Source organism: Miniopterus schreibersii (genome assembly GCF_964146895.1).
Source record: "Miniopterus schreibersii genome assembly, chromosome: 14".
NCBI lineage: Eukaryota > Metazoa > Chordata > Mammalia > Chiroptera > Miniopteridae > Miniopterus > Miniopterus schreibersii.
The window spans coordinates 38,338,577-38,356,650 of NC_138114.1; the positions used below are offsets into that span (position 1 = coordinate 38,338,577).

General features: G+C 39.6%; 1 protein-coding gene across 1 annotated transcript in view; it reads right to left on the reverse strand.

The window, feature by feature from the left end:
* The window catches only part of HPSE2 (heparanase 2 (inactive)), a 408,005-nt gene that overhangs the window by 144,797 nt on the left and 245,134 nt on the right, over positions 1 to 18,074 (reverse strand). Inside the window, exon 6 of the mRNA XM_081158111.1 lies at positions 5,180 to 5,227. Coding sequence (XP_081014237.1) covers positions 5,180 to 5,227 — 48 coding nt within the window. The remainder of the gene's footprint in view (positions 1 to 5,179; positions 5,228 to 18,074) is intronic.

The following is an 18,074-nucleotide window of genomic DNA, read 5'->3' on the forward strand; positions in this document are numbered from 1 at the left end:
TCTTTTAGGAAGCCTAGAAGCAGGCTCCTTCTTGCTGTGGAACCCCAGAAAGTCTCAGGAGCTGGAAGCACCAGGTGCCTTTGAGAATGGGGTGAACAGGTGGACTGACACAGGAAAACTGAAAAGCAACTAGACCCTCAGATCCCTACCTTCATTCTACATCAGTGGTTATTAGAGTGTGATCCAGGGACTCCTGGAGGTCCACAAGACCCTTTCAGGGGTCCATGAGATCAAAACTTTTCATTATAACACTAAGACACTTATTTGCCATTTTCAATCTATATGACAAGTGACAGTGTCATTGCTCAATGATTAATATAATATATGCATGTATATTCTTGTTTTGTAGATTCTTCTAAAGTATGGTTTTGGGATTATAAATATGTATATTTTCAAAGATTAACTTAATTTGTTCTCAATGTATCTACTGTGTTCTTAACAAGCTTTTTTCTATTGTACCTGCTATAATCTATGTAACCCCATGACCATCCAATAAGTTATTTTGAAGTGCTAATGTTTTTCTTATGTCTAACATGAAAATAAAAACATTTTGTTGTCTCATTCTACAATAACATTTTAAAATTATTTTGAAGGTTATTGTACTTAAAAGAGTAGGCTATTATATTACATTGGCTAGAAAGGTACACGAGGTAGCTGATAGAGCCTTCTACAGTTGACACTGTTGAGTGACTGCTAGATGAAAAATGAGCAAAGTTAGTAAAAGGAATCACCTCAGTGCCACTTCCCAACAATACAGTAACTTGTTAAATTAAAGATTTAGCTACAAACATGAAGACAAAGTTAGTATTTCAGGATATTACTATCTGGATAAATCTACAGACATAACTTTTTTTCTTGCATCCATCCAACATCAACACCAATTAAGCATTAATAAAGATCTTTTATGTGAGTGGCACTAAAATAACTTGGTGCATTGGCACTAAATACAAATGGTGACACAAAGTGTTAAATAATTGATTTTACTCTCACAGTTTGTACTGGAAAACTATGCTGACATTTGGACTGATGGTACAAAAGCAACAGTGGGTAAAACTGCTGGCAGCTTAGCACAAGTCAAGCCATGAGCATCAAACTGTGCTGGTGATCACTGTCACATGTTTGCAATAAAACAAAAATGTCAGTTTTACTTCATAATTCCCCTAATAAAGTAATGAAAGTTATTTTATTAAATTTTAACTCTTAAGTACACATTTAAAGATAATCTGTATGATTAAATTAGAAATATACATAAAAGACTTCACCTTCCACAGCAAAGTATGATGGTTGTCTTCCACTTGTATGATTGAATTACAAACCGAATTGGTCACTTTTTTCATGGAACAACATTTTTACTTGAAACAATGACTGATAGATGAATTGTGATTACTAGGACTTGGGTTTTTAAAAGACATTTTCTCAAGAAAGAAAGAACAAAGTAAGCCTGTGACTTCAAGGGAAACAACTGACAGAACCTGTGGCTGATTATAAATTTTGAACTGCTAAATGAAAGTTATGATTTTAGAATATTTGTATCTGTTACCATGAGCTGGTCTGCTTCCCCAAACTTAAAGACTTTTCTAATTAGGTCAGCAGTGATAATAAATGTGCTTTTTAAAATGTATTATAATGAAATGTGTCAACATTTGGAATATCTGCCTAACTCACAACTCAGTAAAACAGTATTTTCCAAATGATCAATGCATGATGCTACAAAATCATGCATGGGTAAAAGATACATTCAAAATGCAAGACCAATAGATTTTAATGCATCAGAGTATGAAAAGCCCATTGAAATGGCTTCATATTCCACATTGCAACAAATCTTTAGGACTATCTCTTGTGGAATTTCAGTGTAGTATCTGAGAACAGCCACGAAAATCTGAAAAAGGCAATTCAAATACTCCTCTAGCTATAGATCTAGCTATACACCTCCATGAGGGCAAATTTTCTTCATATTCTTAAACCAAAACAACATACTGCCACAGAATATAGAAGATGACATGAGAATCCACATATCTTCAGTTGAGCAACAGATACGGACAATTAGGAGACCCATAAGGTAATAACCCAGCCAGGTCACCCTACATAAACCCCCACAAGTTAGGAAATGTCCATGAACAAAACAGTCCAATCAGCTTTCATGCCTCTCTCTTAAACATTAGTGGAGATCCAAGGATCACTGGACATTTAAGAAAATCTTTAATGTGAAAGACAGAAACTAAAATAAAGGAATGGGGAAGGAAGGAAAGACATAAAGGACAAAAATTTTAATTCAGAAACTAAGAAAACTACTGGAGAGAGAGGGGGGGAGAGAGAGGGAACACAGAGGGAAGGAAGGAGCAGCGAGAAAAGAACAAAAGAAACTAAATAAACAACTAAAATTTATATCCTCAGAAAAACAAGAAAAGAAGCCATAAAAAAGAAAATTTTGAGGAATAAAAAGGGCTTTTAGAAATTAGAAATATAATAACAGAAATGAAAATGTCAATAGAATATTTAGATGATTAAGGAGATTTATCAGAAAGCGGAAGAAAAAACGAGAGAAAAATATATAAAAATTAGAGTACTGTTTGGGGAATTGTTCTGATATCTGACTAGCAGCAGTTTCAGAAAGAAACAGCACATAAAATAAAAAGAAAATTATACAAGAAAAAATATTCAGAAAAATTTTTCTAAATTGAAGGGTAAGAATTTCACATTGGCAGGGTCTATACCCACTGAGCAGAATAAAGAGAACCACATAAAGGATTGCTTGGGACAAGAAGATCTTAAAAGTATCAAGATAGGAAAAATCAGGGCAAATAAAAGAATTAAAAATTTAAAAGGCACTGGATTTCTCAATAGTTACAAGGAAAGCTAGAACAAAATGGAGCTAAAGCATCAAAATCTGAGGGAAATCTTTATGCATCCAAAATATAAATCACACTCTAATATAAGGTCTCAACATGTTTACCTCTCATTTATCTTTTTTCAGGAATTTCCTAGAAAGAAAAAAGTTCTACCAAATTGAGGGAGTAAACCTCAAAAAAAGGCATGGATCCAACAAATAAGAGAGTCAAAGGAATCCCCAGATGATGGTGAAGGGAGATCCCAGGACAACAGCTGTGCAGGAAGCACAGAGGTCAACCAGTCCAGACGGGACCAGAGGAGGGCCTGCTCCCGCAGTCTATCTCCAAGGACAAGAAGAAACTGATGGCTACCTGGGGTGTTTGCACAGAGAGAGATTTACCCCTTTGGTATAGAGTTAGGAAACTAGGCAAATGAGAAAGACAGTTATTTACTCCAGGGAAGGCAAAAAGTTGTGAAGGAAAGAAAATGTAATCATAGCATGCCACATTCTCTGCTGTGAGTCATATTTATTAGTAATATAAATGTAAGCACTGAATTCTGATCTCACCAATACGTTAGAAAATATTGGAGGATGGGCAAAGGTAAGGATGTTTCAGTGTGTGAGGAGTTAGGTAGGCAAGAGAGCTAAATTAGCTTCTTCCATAGAAAGAACTTAATAGATAATATTTGAATTGGAGAAAATACCAAGAAACAACAGCATCAGATTGTTATTTAGAAATATGCAAACATGTATCAGAAGTGGCTAAAACTGTGATGACTGCTTCTAGAGAGGGGGGATTGGAAGTGGGAAGGGTGGAGGTGGGTACTAAGTTTCTATTATAAAGAAATATGCACTACATGCTTATTGCAGAAAAATTGGAAACTACAAAAAAGTAAAAATGAGAATAAAAGATTCTCCATTTTCCATATACTTAAATATTAACACTATGAACCTATTTCTTCGAGTTTATGTGCATTTTATATTATTGAGGTATGACTTGTATATTTTATTTTACTTTATTCACTTGACAAAAGCATTTTCCCATCTATTATGTTTTTCATAAATATTTTCACAGCAACATATTATTTCATAATAAATAAATTATTTATTTAGGTGTAACAATTCAGGCCTGTTCCCTAACATTTTATTATGAAAAATTTCAGACACAATTGAAAGAATTATGTAGTGAAAACCATGCTATATGTCCTCTATAACACATTTTTCAATCTATCTATCCCTCTGACCATTCACTGATCTATTTTATCTGACGAGACATTTCAAAGCAAGCTGCAGACTTTGGATACTTCATCCTAAATACTTCATTAGGCATACCATTAACTAGAGCTCAGTATGTGTTCATGGCTATTTTTCTTAAGTTTTACATACAATGATATGCACTAATATTAAGCATATCATTTGATGAATTTTGACAAATGCATACTCCTGTGTAACCCAAATCCCTCTCAAAATATAGATTACATTATAATCACTCTCGAAAATTTCCTCATGCACCTTTCCCTCTCAGTCCATATCCCTACCCCCTACACCCAGAGGCAGTCAGTATTTTAACTTTAAAATCTATTCTTTCTCACATCACATCACTGTGGCCTCCTCCTTGTTGTTAACTCTCCCTGTTCCTCCTTGTTTCTTCCTCACTCTTCCACTCTTATGACTACTCTTATGATTTGGGTTCGTCTGGAAAAGCCAGGATAACTTCCCTACTCTGGGTCAGCAACCGTAATTCCATCCGCAACCTTAATTCCCCTTTATATATCAGATAATCGTCTTTACAAGGCAAAGTTTAGGGTAACGCATCTTTGCCACTATAAGCGTCTTCCTGGAGAGTTGGGGTGGGGGGTGTTCTCTCTTGAAGCTGCTTTGTTCCCTTCAGATTCTTTTTATTTTACTTGCTTCATGTTAGTGAATCTCTTGGCACTAATTAAGACCACTGCCATTAATGTAATGAAGTGTTTCTATTTTCACACAATATATTGAGTAATTAACAATATTTCCTCTCTTAAGGAAATTTATTCCTAAGGAAAAGCTTATGGGGAAACGCTGGCATGTTCAGATTTCCATTACCTGCGCACCGATGACAGACTGATTTAAAAGAGGTCATAATAGTTGAGCTTTCCCAAAAGTGTTAGTATTGCAGTTGTGGGTGTTTTTTTTTTTAATTGTATTACTATGAGATAGTATGTGTCATAAGAACAGCTTTGGAGTTAGTTTTAACTATTTCTCTTGAAGGATGAAGAATAGCTTATTAAATGTCACCTATAAACTTCATGACAACTAATATCTTTCATTTCACAGCAGCTGATAATAAGAGCAAAAATGGTGAATACCTACTGTTGCCAGGTAACTGCATCCACTGTGCTCCCTGCCACCTTCATGAATCTGTAAGAAAGAAAAAGAAGATATTGCAACCTGAAGTAAACCATATCCACAGATCAAAATGAAATAAGCTGAGACATACATAGATGAGGCCAATGCCTGGGCAGCTGTGCTTCCTGAGAGGGTCCACAGCCACAAACATGGCCTATCCAACAGTGATTGAAGTTAAACTGTACAGGAGGTAAAGGTAATTATACTTTCAGCTTTCCACACATCCATCACCATCTGGAACTCAAGATCCAATAGGATATTCTATCCATGTCTGTCTTTTCAAGCCCATGCCTAATAGCTCCCACATTGCTTTCCCTATGATCAAAACTCAGCCGTTGAAACAAGATGGCGGCGCAGGTAACAGCTGCACCTGCCGCCTCCCGCAACCACATCAAAATTACAACTAAAATACAGAACCACCATCACTCAGAGCCTCCTGAAATCTGGCTGAACAGAAGCCCCACAAGCAGGGAACTGAAGGAGCATCGAGAGCGGTAGGAAGGGCAGAGACGTGGGCGGATAGGGGCTGAATCGCAGAGACGGGGCGGAGGGCCCGCAACCAGTACCGCAGTTGAAACCCAGGGGGGGAATCTCGGCGGTGGGGGTTTCCAGGAGGAGCGAGGGGTCCCAGCCCCACAGCAGGCCCCCAGCCCAGGGCTCCAGGGCCAGGAAGAGACGTCCCCACAACTCCGGGCTGTGAAACCAGCAGGGACTGTGGCTGAGGGTCCCAGAGGGTGCGGGAGCCCTAGCAGCTCCTCTTAAAGGGCCCACGCACGGACTCACTCAGACGCGCTCCCTCTGAGCCCAGCGCTGAGCAGCAGCTGGAAAGGAACCTGGGACACTGGGGGGGGGGGAAACTAACTTGCCTGAAATCTGGGCAAGAGGTGGAGGGGCAGCTTTCACCCAGGCAGAAGAGCTGGCAGAGGCCATTTCTCCTTTGGTGAGTCCTCCCCCCACACAGCCGGCAGGCAGGTGGCATATTTGAATCGCGAGCACCCAACTCACACCTTTGGCCCCGCCCCGTGATTCCTGGAGGCCCCGCCCCTCCCTACTTGTAGGCTCATCCAAGCCATTTCCAGTGGCTTTTCTATGCAAATGGCCTCTCGAGCCTCATGCTTAGGACTTTCCTAAAATCTCTCAAACAAGCAGCAGAGTGCCCCATATGGCTCGATAAGTGGCCCTAGGCCTGGCACTAGTGGCAGCTGCATTGGCTCATTGCTTGGCCCCTCCTGGGCACCTCCAAGCCCAGCACAAGTAGCAGCCATCTACAGATTGCTGTGTAGCTCATGCTGGGTGGCCCTGGGCAAGGCACTGGCACGGTCTGACTCTGCACCTCCCGGGAGGCCTCAGAGACAGTGCACCTGGTGGTCAGACTCAACCACGCTGGATTATAACCCTACCACATCTACAAGTGACACACTCAAGGGGCACACTTGGTGAACACCAAAGCTCCACTGAAGTAAATCCTGCTACATAGGGGTGTCTCCAGCACAGCAGCTCTCTGGCCATAGTTGCAGCTGGTCCTCACAGCTGATTTGTCTGGGGGTCAATTCCTCCCAGTGATGCCAACAGCAACCAAGGCTCAACTACAACAGGACAGTGTACACAGCCCACACAGGGGAGCACCTAGAAGGCCCAGCTCAGGTGACTGGGGAGGCTGAGCCACTGGACCCTACAGGATACTTACTACACAAAGCCACTCTACAAATTCCAGGAGACATAGCAGCTCTACCTAATACATAGAAACAAACACCAGGGAGCAGTCAAAATGTGGAGGCAAAGAAACATGTCACAAAGGAAAGAACAGAAGAAATCTCTAGAAAAGGAACTAAATAAAATAGATCCAAGCAAACTAACAGATACAGAGTTCAGAATAATGGTTATAAGAATGCTCAAGGATATTAGTAAGAGTATGACAAAAATAATTGAGAAAATAAAGTACCAATTTGAAATGAAGGCTACACAAACTGAAATGAAGAATAATTTACAGGGAATCAGCAGTAGAGTAGAGGACGCTGAGAATCAAATCAGCCATTTGGAAAATGAAGAAACAAAAAACACCCAACCAGAAGAGCAAAAAGAAAAAAGAATCCATAAATATGAAGATAGCATAAGGAGCCTCTGGAACAACTTCAAGAGGCCCAACATTCGTATTATTGGGGTGCCAGAAGGAGAGGAAAGAGAGCAAGAAATTGAAAACCTATTTGAAAAAATAATTACAGAAAACTTCCCCTACCTGGGGAAAGAAATAGACCTACAAGTCCAGGAAGCACAGAGGGTCCCAAACAAGAGGAACCCAAAGAAGCTCACAGCAAGACACATTATAATTAAAATGCCAAAGGTTAACTACAAAGAGAGAATCTTAAAAGCAGCAAGAGAAAAGCAATTAATTACATACAAGGGAGCACCCATATGACTGTCAGCTAATTCCTCAACAGAAACTTTGCAGGCCAGAAGGGAGTGGCAAGAAATATTCAAAGTGATGAAAAACATGGAATTACAATCAAGATTACTCTACCCAGCAAAGCTATCATTTAGAATTGAAGGACAGATAAAGAGCTTCTCAGACAAGGAAAAGCTAAAGGAGTTCATCACCACCAGACCAGCACTACAGGAAATGTTGAAGGGTCTTCTTTAACAAGAAGCTAATGAACAAAAGAATCTGATGAACTAAATAGATCCAGAGACACTGACGCAGGTAACAGATTATCATATTTCAGAGGGAAGAGGGAAGGGGGGTGGAGGGTAGGAAGAGATTAACCAAAGAAGTTATATGCATATATGCATAATCCATGGACACAGACAATGATGGGGTGAAGGCCTGGGGAAGGGGTGGGAGCAAGGTGGAGGGGGTCAATTGGGGGGGGGGGGGAATGGGACACCTGTAATACTTTCAACAATAAAGATAAATTAAAAAAAAACAAAAAACTTATCTATTTTGTATTCTCTAAGAACTCTGAGATCTGCTAGAAAACAAACATTTACCAAGGATGACAACACAATAGATGCCTCTAAAAAACCTTAGACCTCTCCTTTTGAAGAGAGCATAGGAGAACGCAATTTACTTATACAAGTATAAAGCGCTATTGAATACACCCCAATGATGGGCTGTTACAGCTGTTTGAATGCAGAAACCTGAGCACCACATACAGAAATCTAACCATTTCTGGAGCAGCTAAGTAGAGAAGGGAGTGTCATGACAAGCATATCTCAGCTCAAAAAGGAAACCAGACCTGTTTCCCTGCAAGGCACAGGGCAAAGTATTACTTGCAATTCCCTTCCTCCTGTGCTATTGGAGGTTCCACCAGAACCGAAGGACCGGGAGAAAGCATCTGAGTCCTCACAGATTCTGAGGACATGTGCTGACATGGCTATTGTTGAGAGAATTACCACCCAGACACAGGAAATCAAAAGGGACAATCTCAGTTCTTTAAGATACTCCTTTCAACCCTGAGACCCTGATGGAGAACTTTTTTTCAGATGGAAACAATCCCCAATCAGCACTTCATAATTAAAGAACTCTTCCACTAGGAAGGGAGATGGTGTTTTGTCAGGAAGGCCCTATCCCTGCCCTACCCCAGCATCATCTTGCCAGGTGTACACATGGGCAAAGGGGTTGCTGTGCGCTGACCAAACAGAAGTTCTGCTTTGCCACGATGGCAGAGGGACAGAGTTTCTGTAGGACTAGAAGAGAGGGAGAAAGAGGGTACCAGGACTGCTGCCTAGCATGAGACTGAAGTTTATAGAAGATGAAGAGGAATGAGAGGAGGGAGACAGGGACTGGGACGGGGAGAGGGTGGAGAGAGAAGGGGGAGAAGGAGGAGAAGGACAGAAGCGGCAGGAGGAGGAGCGAGAGAGGTGGAGGACAGCTCGTGTGTTCTCCTTCCTGCCCTGCCATGTGCTGCCTTTGAGTCAGTGAGCATGCAGTCAGCTACCTGCTTGAAGAGAGGAGAAAACTAGAAAACACAGGGAGAGTAAAAACAGATTAGCATCCAAAATACTATTCCTGCCAATGCATATTCTAAGCAGGGGAGACCTGATAATAATCCTACAAGTAGGATGGCCCAAAAATAGAGAGGGAGAGATGAAATTTTGCACCCCTTCCCAGGATATATTAAAAATTAGAAAACCTATAGAAGTATTTAGATACAAGTATCATTTTTTAAAAGAAATAAAATACTTAAAGTATATTTACATGAGCTTTACTCCTCCAAAATAATTTCTAAAATCTCTGAAACAGAAATAGTATTTTATGTAAAACTGTCTCCATTTACATATAAAAATAACCATAATGAAAATAACACTGACATTTATAGTGCTTTCTCACTGTAAAATTTTTTTCAGCTTCTCATGTGTATAATTTCACATAACCCTGAAAACAACCCTGGTAGGCAGATATTCCTAATTTATAGTGGAGGAGGCTGAGTCTCATGGAGGTTATGTGACTTGCTCAAATTCACAGAGTTTGTATGGACTAAACAGGTTCTCTGATTCCGAACCCTACCCTCTTTCTAGGATCCTATGCTGCCTCCAAGCTGTTTTCACTGAGGTCAAGAAGTACATTACAACTCTTAGATGCAAAAAATAAGTTGAACTTTTGCCATGAGAAAATACCATCATATTTATCAGAAAAGGCAAAAAGGCCTGAGTACCTTCTTTGCTTGCTGGCTTCCTCTCACAGACTTGAGCATTTCGGTGCCTGTTTGTAAGATAAGGCGTTAAAGCAGGTATCAAAAGGTGACTGACTCAGGGCCTCTGCTATAAGACAACTGCAATAAAGTCAAGAAGACAGACACTGAGACAATTAGCTATCAGTCTCTATGTGCTCACTACTGGTACAAACTAACTGCTGTGGGAGAGCAGGAAAGGGAGCAGTTAGCTCTACTTCTATGGTGTTAGCAGAAGGGTAAGCACTGAGAGAAGCTCCACATTGCACATGACATTGCACCTGGCATTGAAAGAAGAGTAGGATTTTGCCATGAAGAGCAGCGGAGGCATAGGAACAGCTTGAGCAAAGTGAATGTGTTCTCAGGAGTCCAGTGTGGCTTGATGTCAGGGGACAGGTAAGGGAGTGGGCGGAGGTCAGACCAGCCTGTGATGCTAACATGCCTGGCCTTTATCCTGTAACAACTAGGTATACAAGTCCATGTCCTATTTATCTTTGTCTCACTAGCACTCAACATACTAATTATAAAATATAGCTAGCTCATCCTTCATGTGTATTTGTTGTATTTATCCCGTGTTTAAATGAGAGGGAGTGTCAGTATCAGCTTTATGAGTTTTAGGAAGCTCACTCTGACTTTGGTAAAGGTGAAAGGTACTGGTGTGGACTAACTGGCAGGAGATGAGTATACAAGTTGGGAGACTTTGAAATGTGAAAATGAAGTCACAACTGAGAAATACTGTTGGAGCACTCAAGAGGACACGGCAGGTGTGTTTAAGTGGGGGAGAGAGAGGACCCTGAAGTTTAAAACTTTTTTTAAAAAATTTTCAATTACAGTTTATATTCAATATAATTTTTTAAATTAATTTTAGGGTGGAGGGGAGAGAGAGAGATGTATTCCTTGTTTCACTCATTTATGCATTCATTGATTGATTCTTGTTATGTGCCCTGACCAAGGATTGAACCTGGGACCTTGGTGTATCAGGACGATGCTCTAACCAACTGAGCTACCCAGCCAGGGCCTCAATATGATTTCATATTAGTTTCAGGTGTACAGTATAGTAATTAGACAATCATATACTTTATAAAGTGTTCCCCTGATATTTCCAGTACCTACCTGGAACCATATACAGTATTACGTTATTACTGACTATATTCCCTATGTTGTACTTTACATCCTTGTGACTATTTTGTAACTACTAATTTGTACTTCTTAATACTCACCTTTTTCACCCAGTCCCCCAACCCTTCTCCCCTTTGGCAACTGAAACCTTAAGTTTGTTTGTTGTTGTTTAAAGCATTACATTTTTAGTACCTTTTTTTTTTTTTTTAATATGTCTTTATTGATTTCAGAGAGAGGAAGGGAGAGGGAGAGAGAGAGATAGAAACATCAATGATGAGAGAGTCATTGATTGGCTGCCTCCTGCATGCCCCCTACTGGGGATCAAGCCTGCAACCCTGGCATGTGCCCTGACCGGAACTGAACGGAGATCTGGATCATAGGTCGATGCTCAATCTCTGAGCCACACTGGCCAGGGGAACACTTATGTCTCAGATAACTTGAAGTAAATAGTTATTGATGGCAAGTTATGCATTCACAGAAAATTAGGAGGAAAAAATAATCATCAATGCCTTGTTTGGCTAAAAGACTCTGGGTAGGCAATTAAGAATACATCTAACTTGGCATTTTAGAAGTTGGGAAATGGTTCTTCATGGTACTATAATCTTAAGATCTTCATATGCATTGGATAGTTTGTTCTGCTACAGGTTGGTAAGTCCTTAAATACCCTTCCATTATCAAATGTAGCATTATAAAAAGAATGGGGAAACTAGAGTTAGGAACATTTAAAGTAATGCTAATGTTTTCACCCTACACCCCTGACCCACACCCCTCAAAGAAAATCTATAATATCAATAATTAAAATTTAATGGACCCATATATAAGATATTATATAATTTACAGAGCAATATTTTAAAATTGAATATAGGAAAAGACCTACCATGATCCTGGACAGGAAAATCAATTATTTTTCTTAAACTAATTTATGGGTTTAATAAAATTCTAATAAAAAATCCCAGCAGATATTTTTGAAACTTTATAAAATCATTCTAACATTCATCTGAAGAAGCCAAGAAAATTCTGAAAAATTGGAATAATGAAGGGACGTTTATTTGATGTACCATTTATTAAAATATGCCATAAAAGCTGCAATGATTAAAACATTCCTAGCTCAGGAATTATTAAGGAAATCTATGGAGCAGAAAACAATTTTTTAAAAAATTATACATAAAAATTTATTGCAAGAAAAAAGTTTAGTACATGAAAAAGCCAAAGCATTTTTTAATATGGATTTGTGGCTATTTGGAAAAAAAATTAAAGTCAGATCCTCATCTAATATCTTATTTTGTATAAGAAATCAAAACAGTAAAATGTAGCTTAGTTTCATTATATTTTTAAAAATACTTCAATCACAACTTAATATTTTTAAACAAATGATATTGTCATCTTAATTTTAGTAGTATATTGAAGCAGTAGAAAAGAGGTTTTTGCTAAATTTGAGAAAACATCATTATATGTGTTCATATGAATATTGCTATAAACTGTATCTTTTCTTTTCCTCTTAGCAAAATGACAGACCAACTTCAAACATATGGAAGCATTTCTACACTTATTTCAAGGAGCAAAAATCTATTTCAAATAATGTCAAACAAAATATACATTTCCAAATACGACCAGGATGACCAAACATACCCTTGTTTTTTTTGAGATGTGTAAAAAGCTCATCTAAAATGAAGCAAATGTTTTGTTTTTAGATGTCCTTGAATGATATTATAAAACCCCTAGAAATACAAAAACCAACCACAGAGCCCTGGCCAGTGTTGCTCAGTGGTTAGAGCATTGGCCCATGCATGGAAGGGTGTCTGATTCAATTCCTAGTCAAGGGCATGTACCTGGGTTGCAGGTTCGTTCCCCAGCCTGGGTCAGGACACATGCAGGAGGCAACCAATCGATGTATTTCTCTCAAATCCATGCTTCTATCCCCCCCTGCCCCACCCATCCCTCCCTTCCTCCATTCCACTCTCTCTAAAAATCAATGGGGGGAAAAAATCCTTAAGTGAGGATTAACCAAAAAAGCAAAAAACAGACAACAAAAAAAACCAACCACAGAAATAACACATAAAGAAAACTGATTAGACAAAACTCCAAGGAATGGATATTATAGCCAAAGAGTTTGGGGAATTCTCCCCACCCCCATTCTCCTTCCCTGAGAATTACGGCTCTCGGTATCTACTCTGCATCTATATTGTTTCTATACTGTGGGTTTTTCTTTAATTTTTAAAAATTTATTTTTATTGTTGAGAGTATTAGAGATACCCCTATTTTCCCCCCTTTTCTCCCTCCACCAGGCTCCCACCCTACCCCAGGTCTTCGGGTGCTATTATCTATGTCCGTGGGCTATGCATATAAATTCTTAGGTTAATCTCTTCCCACCTCCCTCCCACCTCCTTCCCTTTGAGATCTGTCAGTCTGTTCCATGCTTCCATGGCTCTGGACCTCTTTTGTTAAAGTATGGTTGGCACAGAATATTATATTAGTTTCAGGTGTTTTTATATCTATACTGGCACTGTAGAGGACAAGTCCAAAAAGATCATAATTTTCTTTGTTCAGATCTAACACTGATGGATTCTTCTGCTTTCTAGTTCTCAGAAACTGGCCCAAACCACATAAATGAACAACTTCAACACAGCTGCAGAACACTCAGCAACAGCAATATTAGAGGTAGAATAGCTTGCACACAGACTAGTGCTGTCAGGAGTAAAATACCACTGGGAAAGTGAAATTCTGTTTAGGGTCTGGTGTTATCCAAGGATTTTCCACCAGCCACCTCCATTCTAATCCCTAGATTTAGGTCTATGAATGTGCAAGTAAAAGATGACCCAGGCTGTAACGACAAGAGGGGAAGATCTTGGTTTTCCACGATGGGGTGTCTCCATACCTGCATTGTGAAGACAGAAATTCTAGATGATTACCTAGAGAACAGAAGGTGTCTGCCCTCATGCTGACACCCAGTCATGCAAAGAAGGATAAGGGACAGAGGAGGCAGGGACCTGTATCAAAGGAAATTGGCCAGTGCCAGGCAGACCTTTCAGTACTGGGAAGTCTTTCCTATTGGAGCCAAGCTGCTGCTATGGAAAAAAACAAAATATCCCTTTTCATTGTGAGAGTTCCTTTCCTTCCCCAAGAGACCCCAAATCTGGGAGAATTTCTTTCCTTTGTTATCCACCTGCACATATGACGTATCTGAAATATTGTTGAGCCTTCTCTCCCAGGGCATATCACAGCTCTCTTATAATAAGGCACATCTTTATTCATGGCCTTTGGGGTTTTGATTTCTACTTCTGGACCACAGAGTGCAACCCTAAAAACTGGATTCTAAATTCCTCTCCCAGGAAGGAGGATAAATCCTTCACAGGGGCTGAATGTCTAAGTACAAACTTCACAAGAACGGGCAGCCGGATCTTTCTTCCTTGTCTGCAAAGAGGATCTTTGGTTCTGTAACTAACATGAGTAAGATGTGGCAGCCATTCCATACAAAAACCTAGAAAAACTTGTGAGAAAAGCATTCATTTTGAGTTACAGAAAACCAGGGACCTTCCATTTGGTCCAAAGCCAGTTACTTTTCCATGGCTAATTATATACTGAGCTATACTAGGTACTGCATTGAACAAATAAAATATTGACACCTTTCTTTCTTTCTCTTCCCCTCCTTTCCAGCCTCCCTTCCTTCTCCCTGACTCCCACCTTCCTTTTCTCTCCCTACCCCTATTTATATATAATAGTACACTGGAAGTAGGCTGATAGGCTTCCCCTCCAGCTTAAAATTCCCTTAATTTCATAGATTTATAGAGCTGTTAATATACAGAGACTAGAGATGGGTGAAAGTTTTCAATCAGTCTCTCTTGCCAATAAGTTATACCATCAGGTTTAATTTAAGGAGGTTCTTGAATGAGGAAAGGAAAAAATAAGTTAGCTGCAATTACTGGTTGACACAGACAGCAAGCAGTTTATATAATGTAAACCCCTATTAGGTTGGTATTATCACTTCTGTTTTATAGATAAAGAAACTGTGTTCGAGATCTCCCAGGTAAAAAGCAGCAGAGCTGAGGTTCAAACCCAGTTCTGACTCTAAAGCGCTTGTTTAAACCATGCAGAGATGGCAAATTTGTGATGTGTGTGGTGCTGCTCCCTTTTTCTGAGTCCACAGTAGATGCTGGTAATAGATCTCAATACTCTCTCACTAATCTCAGAATTGGCCTAAGAATCCTTCTCAAAACAGGGTTCCAGGCACTTTTACCTTGAACTGACCCCCAACATGAAGTCCATTTGCTGCTAATGGGGCAGTGGGGTTTGGAGGAAGGAGGCTACATAGAACAGTGTCTGGAACTAAATGGAGGCAGATGTGAGACAATAATACATAAAGGACAAAATAGGTTTGCTTGATTAGAATGAAGACAAATGGCAGGGATGTGGGGGAGGGGGGTATGAGAGAAGATGCTGAAACATCTGGAAGGCTATGGCTGGAGCTGGAAGGTGCTGGTTAGGGGAGTATTCTGACAGACATCTCTTGACAGTCTAAAATGCTGAGGGGAAGTCATAAAGACTTGGATGCAAGCAAAGAAGGCTATAACTGACCTGATATGATTTGCCCTGGCTGTGGTAGGAAGGAGGAAAACGCATCAAGATGTTATGATGGATTTGAAACAAAAAAGCAAACTTTCCAAAAGCTCAAGACCTGGAATGAAGCTGCATCTAAGGGGGTAAACACTGTGGAACTAAGGTGAGGAAGGATTATGTTTCTCATATGCTAGGAAAAGAGCACCACAGGGGCCCAGGAGTCAGACCGATATCTAATTTAAGACCTGGTGCCACAGCTTATTTGCCATGTGACCTTGAGTAAGTTGTTTAACCTCCCTGAACCATTTCAAATAGAGAGAACAGCAACTACTTTCCAAAGGTTTTGTGAAGATTAACAAGATAACATACATGAAGGAACAAGTATACTGTATAATGTTGGCACTCAATAAATGTGAACTTCGTAAATAATTTAACATCTGTGCACCTCCATTCCTTGGTCTGTAAAATAAAGATAATAAAACCTGCTCTGCCTCTATTACAGGGCAGTGGTTCTCATACTTTGATGTGCAAAGAATATCTGGGGTTCCTGTTCAAAATGCCAATATCTAGGTCCTATTTCCACACATTATGGTTTGGTAGGTCTGGGCTGAAGTCTAAGAATCATGCTGCATTTTTAAGAATCTCTTTGGGTGCTTTAAATGCAGGGGAATCATGATCACACCTTTGACAGATTCTGATCTTAGCAGCACCTGCTGGAATGGGCCATTCTTGGAGGAGAAAGTGGGTTCTGAGGTAAAGTAGAAGAGCAAAGGAAGAAAAAAATGGAAGAAAATAAGTGAGGAAAAATATTTCCCAGACCATCTGTTTAGTTAAATCCTAGTCTATGTTCCATGATTCTAGGCTCCTTCTAACCCCCACATGACTTCTCTGACATTAAAGGAAGAAAGAAACGTCCTTAATCATAATGGCAATAACTGATAACCTTGGGCTCGGGTAAGGAATTAGGCTGTTTCTCTAATCAGGGAAGAAGTCCTTACCAGGAAAAAATATATATAAAAGAAAGCAAGTTTAGAAGTAAGCTGTCATTAACACAATTCTCAGCCAGGGAGCAGAGCAGATCTTTGCAGTAGACGGTTCTTCTTTGCTACTGAGCACTGAACAGGGGCTGGGAGGCCTTGCCTCTCTCTAGAGGCAGAGATGAAAATTCTCTTCTCGTGAGCTAGGAGGAATAAACTGTTCTCTCCTCCTGTAGTTTGGTCAAGTCATATAACTTCCACAGTTGAAATAAAACAGAATGATAATTAGGTATAACATTGTAATAATTACTCTGTGTATCAAACTGTCCCCATGTGTACATCTTTCCACTGCAAACTAGATTGTGGTATAAGCAAGTTTCTAGGCAGGAGGTAGAGTCGTGATCACCCTCATTATACTGACATGTTATTGTAGCTACTCTTTCCAGTTCCCATCCTCATTTAGAGCTCTGAACTGCTTAGAAGGCTATATCAAGTCATACTCAAAAAAGCAATTAGGAAAAAAATCTGTCTTTTCATCTTTGAAAAATATATTTTTTAATTTTAACAACTTCGGCTGACATTTCTTTATATGTCAACTGTACCAGGAACTGTGCTAAGTTCATTAAATTCATTATCCCATTTAACTTCACAACAATCTAAGAAATAGGTATTTTTATTAGTCCCATTTGACAGATGAGGAAACTGAGGTTTTAGAGAGATTAAATAATTCCTCGAGATGACCTAGCTAGTTGAGAACCTGGGTTTCATCTAGTTTCAAAGTGCATGCTCTTCACCATCCTGCTTTTTCCCCTCCCCAAATTCCACTATATTGACTCACTATGGTAGAAAACAGAAGGCTCTTGTTTTAAAATGCCCTTATGAAGGAAGAGACCCATGCAGTAAAAATGCCTACAGCCCACAGTCATAAGGAGAGCCTGTGTATAGGAACATAATGAAGTTTCCATTCTTACCCATCCACACAACCTCCATTATTATCTACGCTTTGGATATAAGTGGGGTCTATAAATCAGCATTAGGTACTTAGTAGAAGTATTGGTAATTAGACACAACTGAGGATAGCAATTCTGGATATAAAAGGCTTTTTTCCCTGTTTCTGGTTTGTAGATGACTGAGCATATAGCATACATCATGTAGTCTGTTGTGACGGAAAAGACTGTTGTTTGCTTTCTAATTCTCTTCTGCTTTTATCCTCTGTCCAAATTAGAATGCTTTCCATAGTTCTCTGGGCCATCATGGGAGCTAAAGGCCCTGTCTAGCTTTCTGTTCTAATACAGCTTCAGGTTAGAATATTCCACTAGCAACTCTGCAGGATGTCAGGCTAACTTCTATTCTTCATTTGTTCATTCAACAAATTTGAGCACCTAACTATGTATTAGGCTTTTTGCCAGCACTACATATACATTGATAAATACAACAGACATACTTCCCACCATCACGGAGTTTATGATCTATAACCAACAAATAAATTATAAATATGTAGTTACAAATTGTGATAAATGCTATAAAGAGGGCTGACAGCGA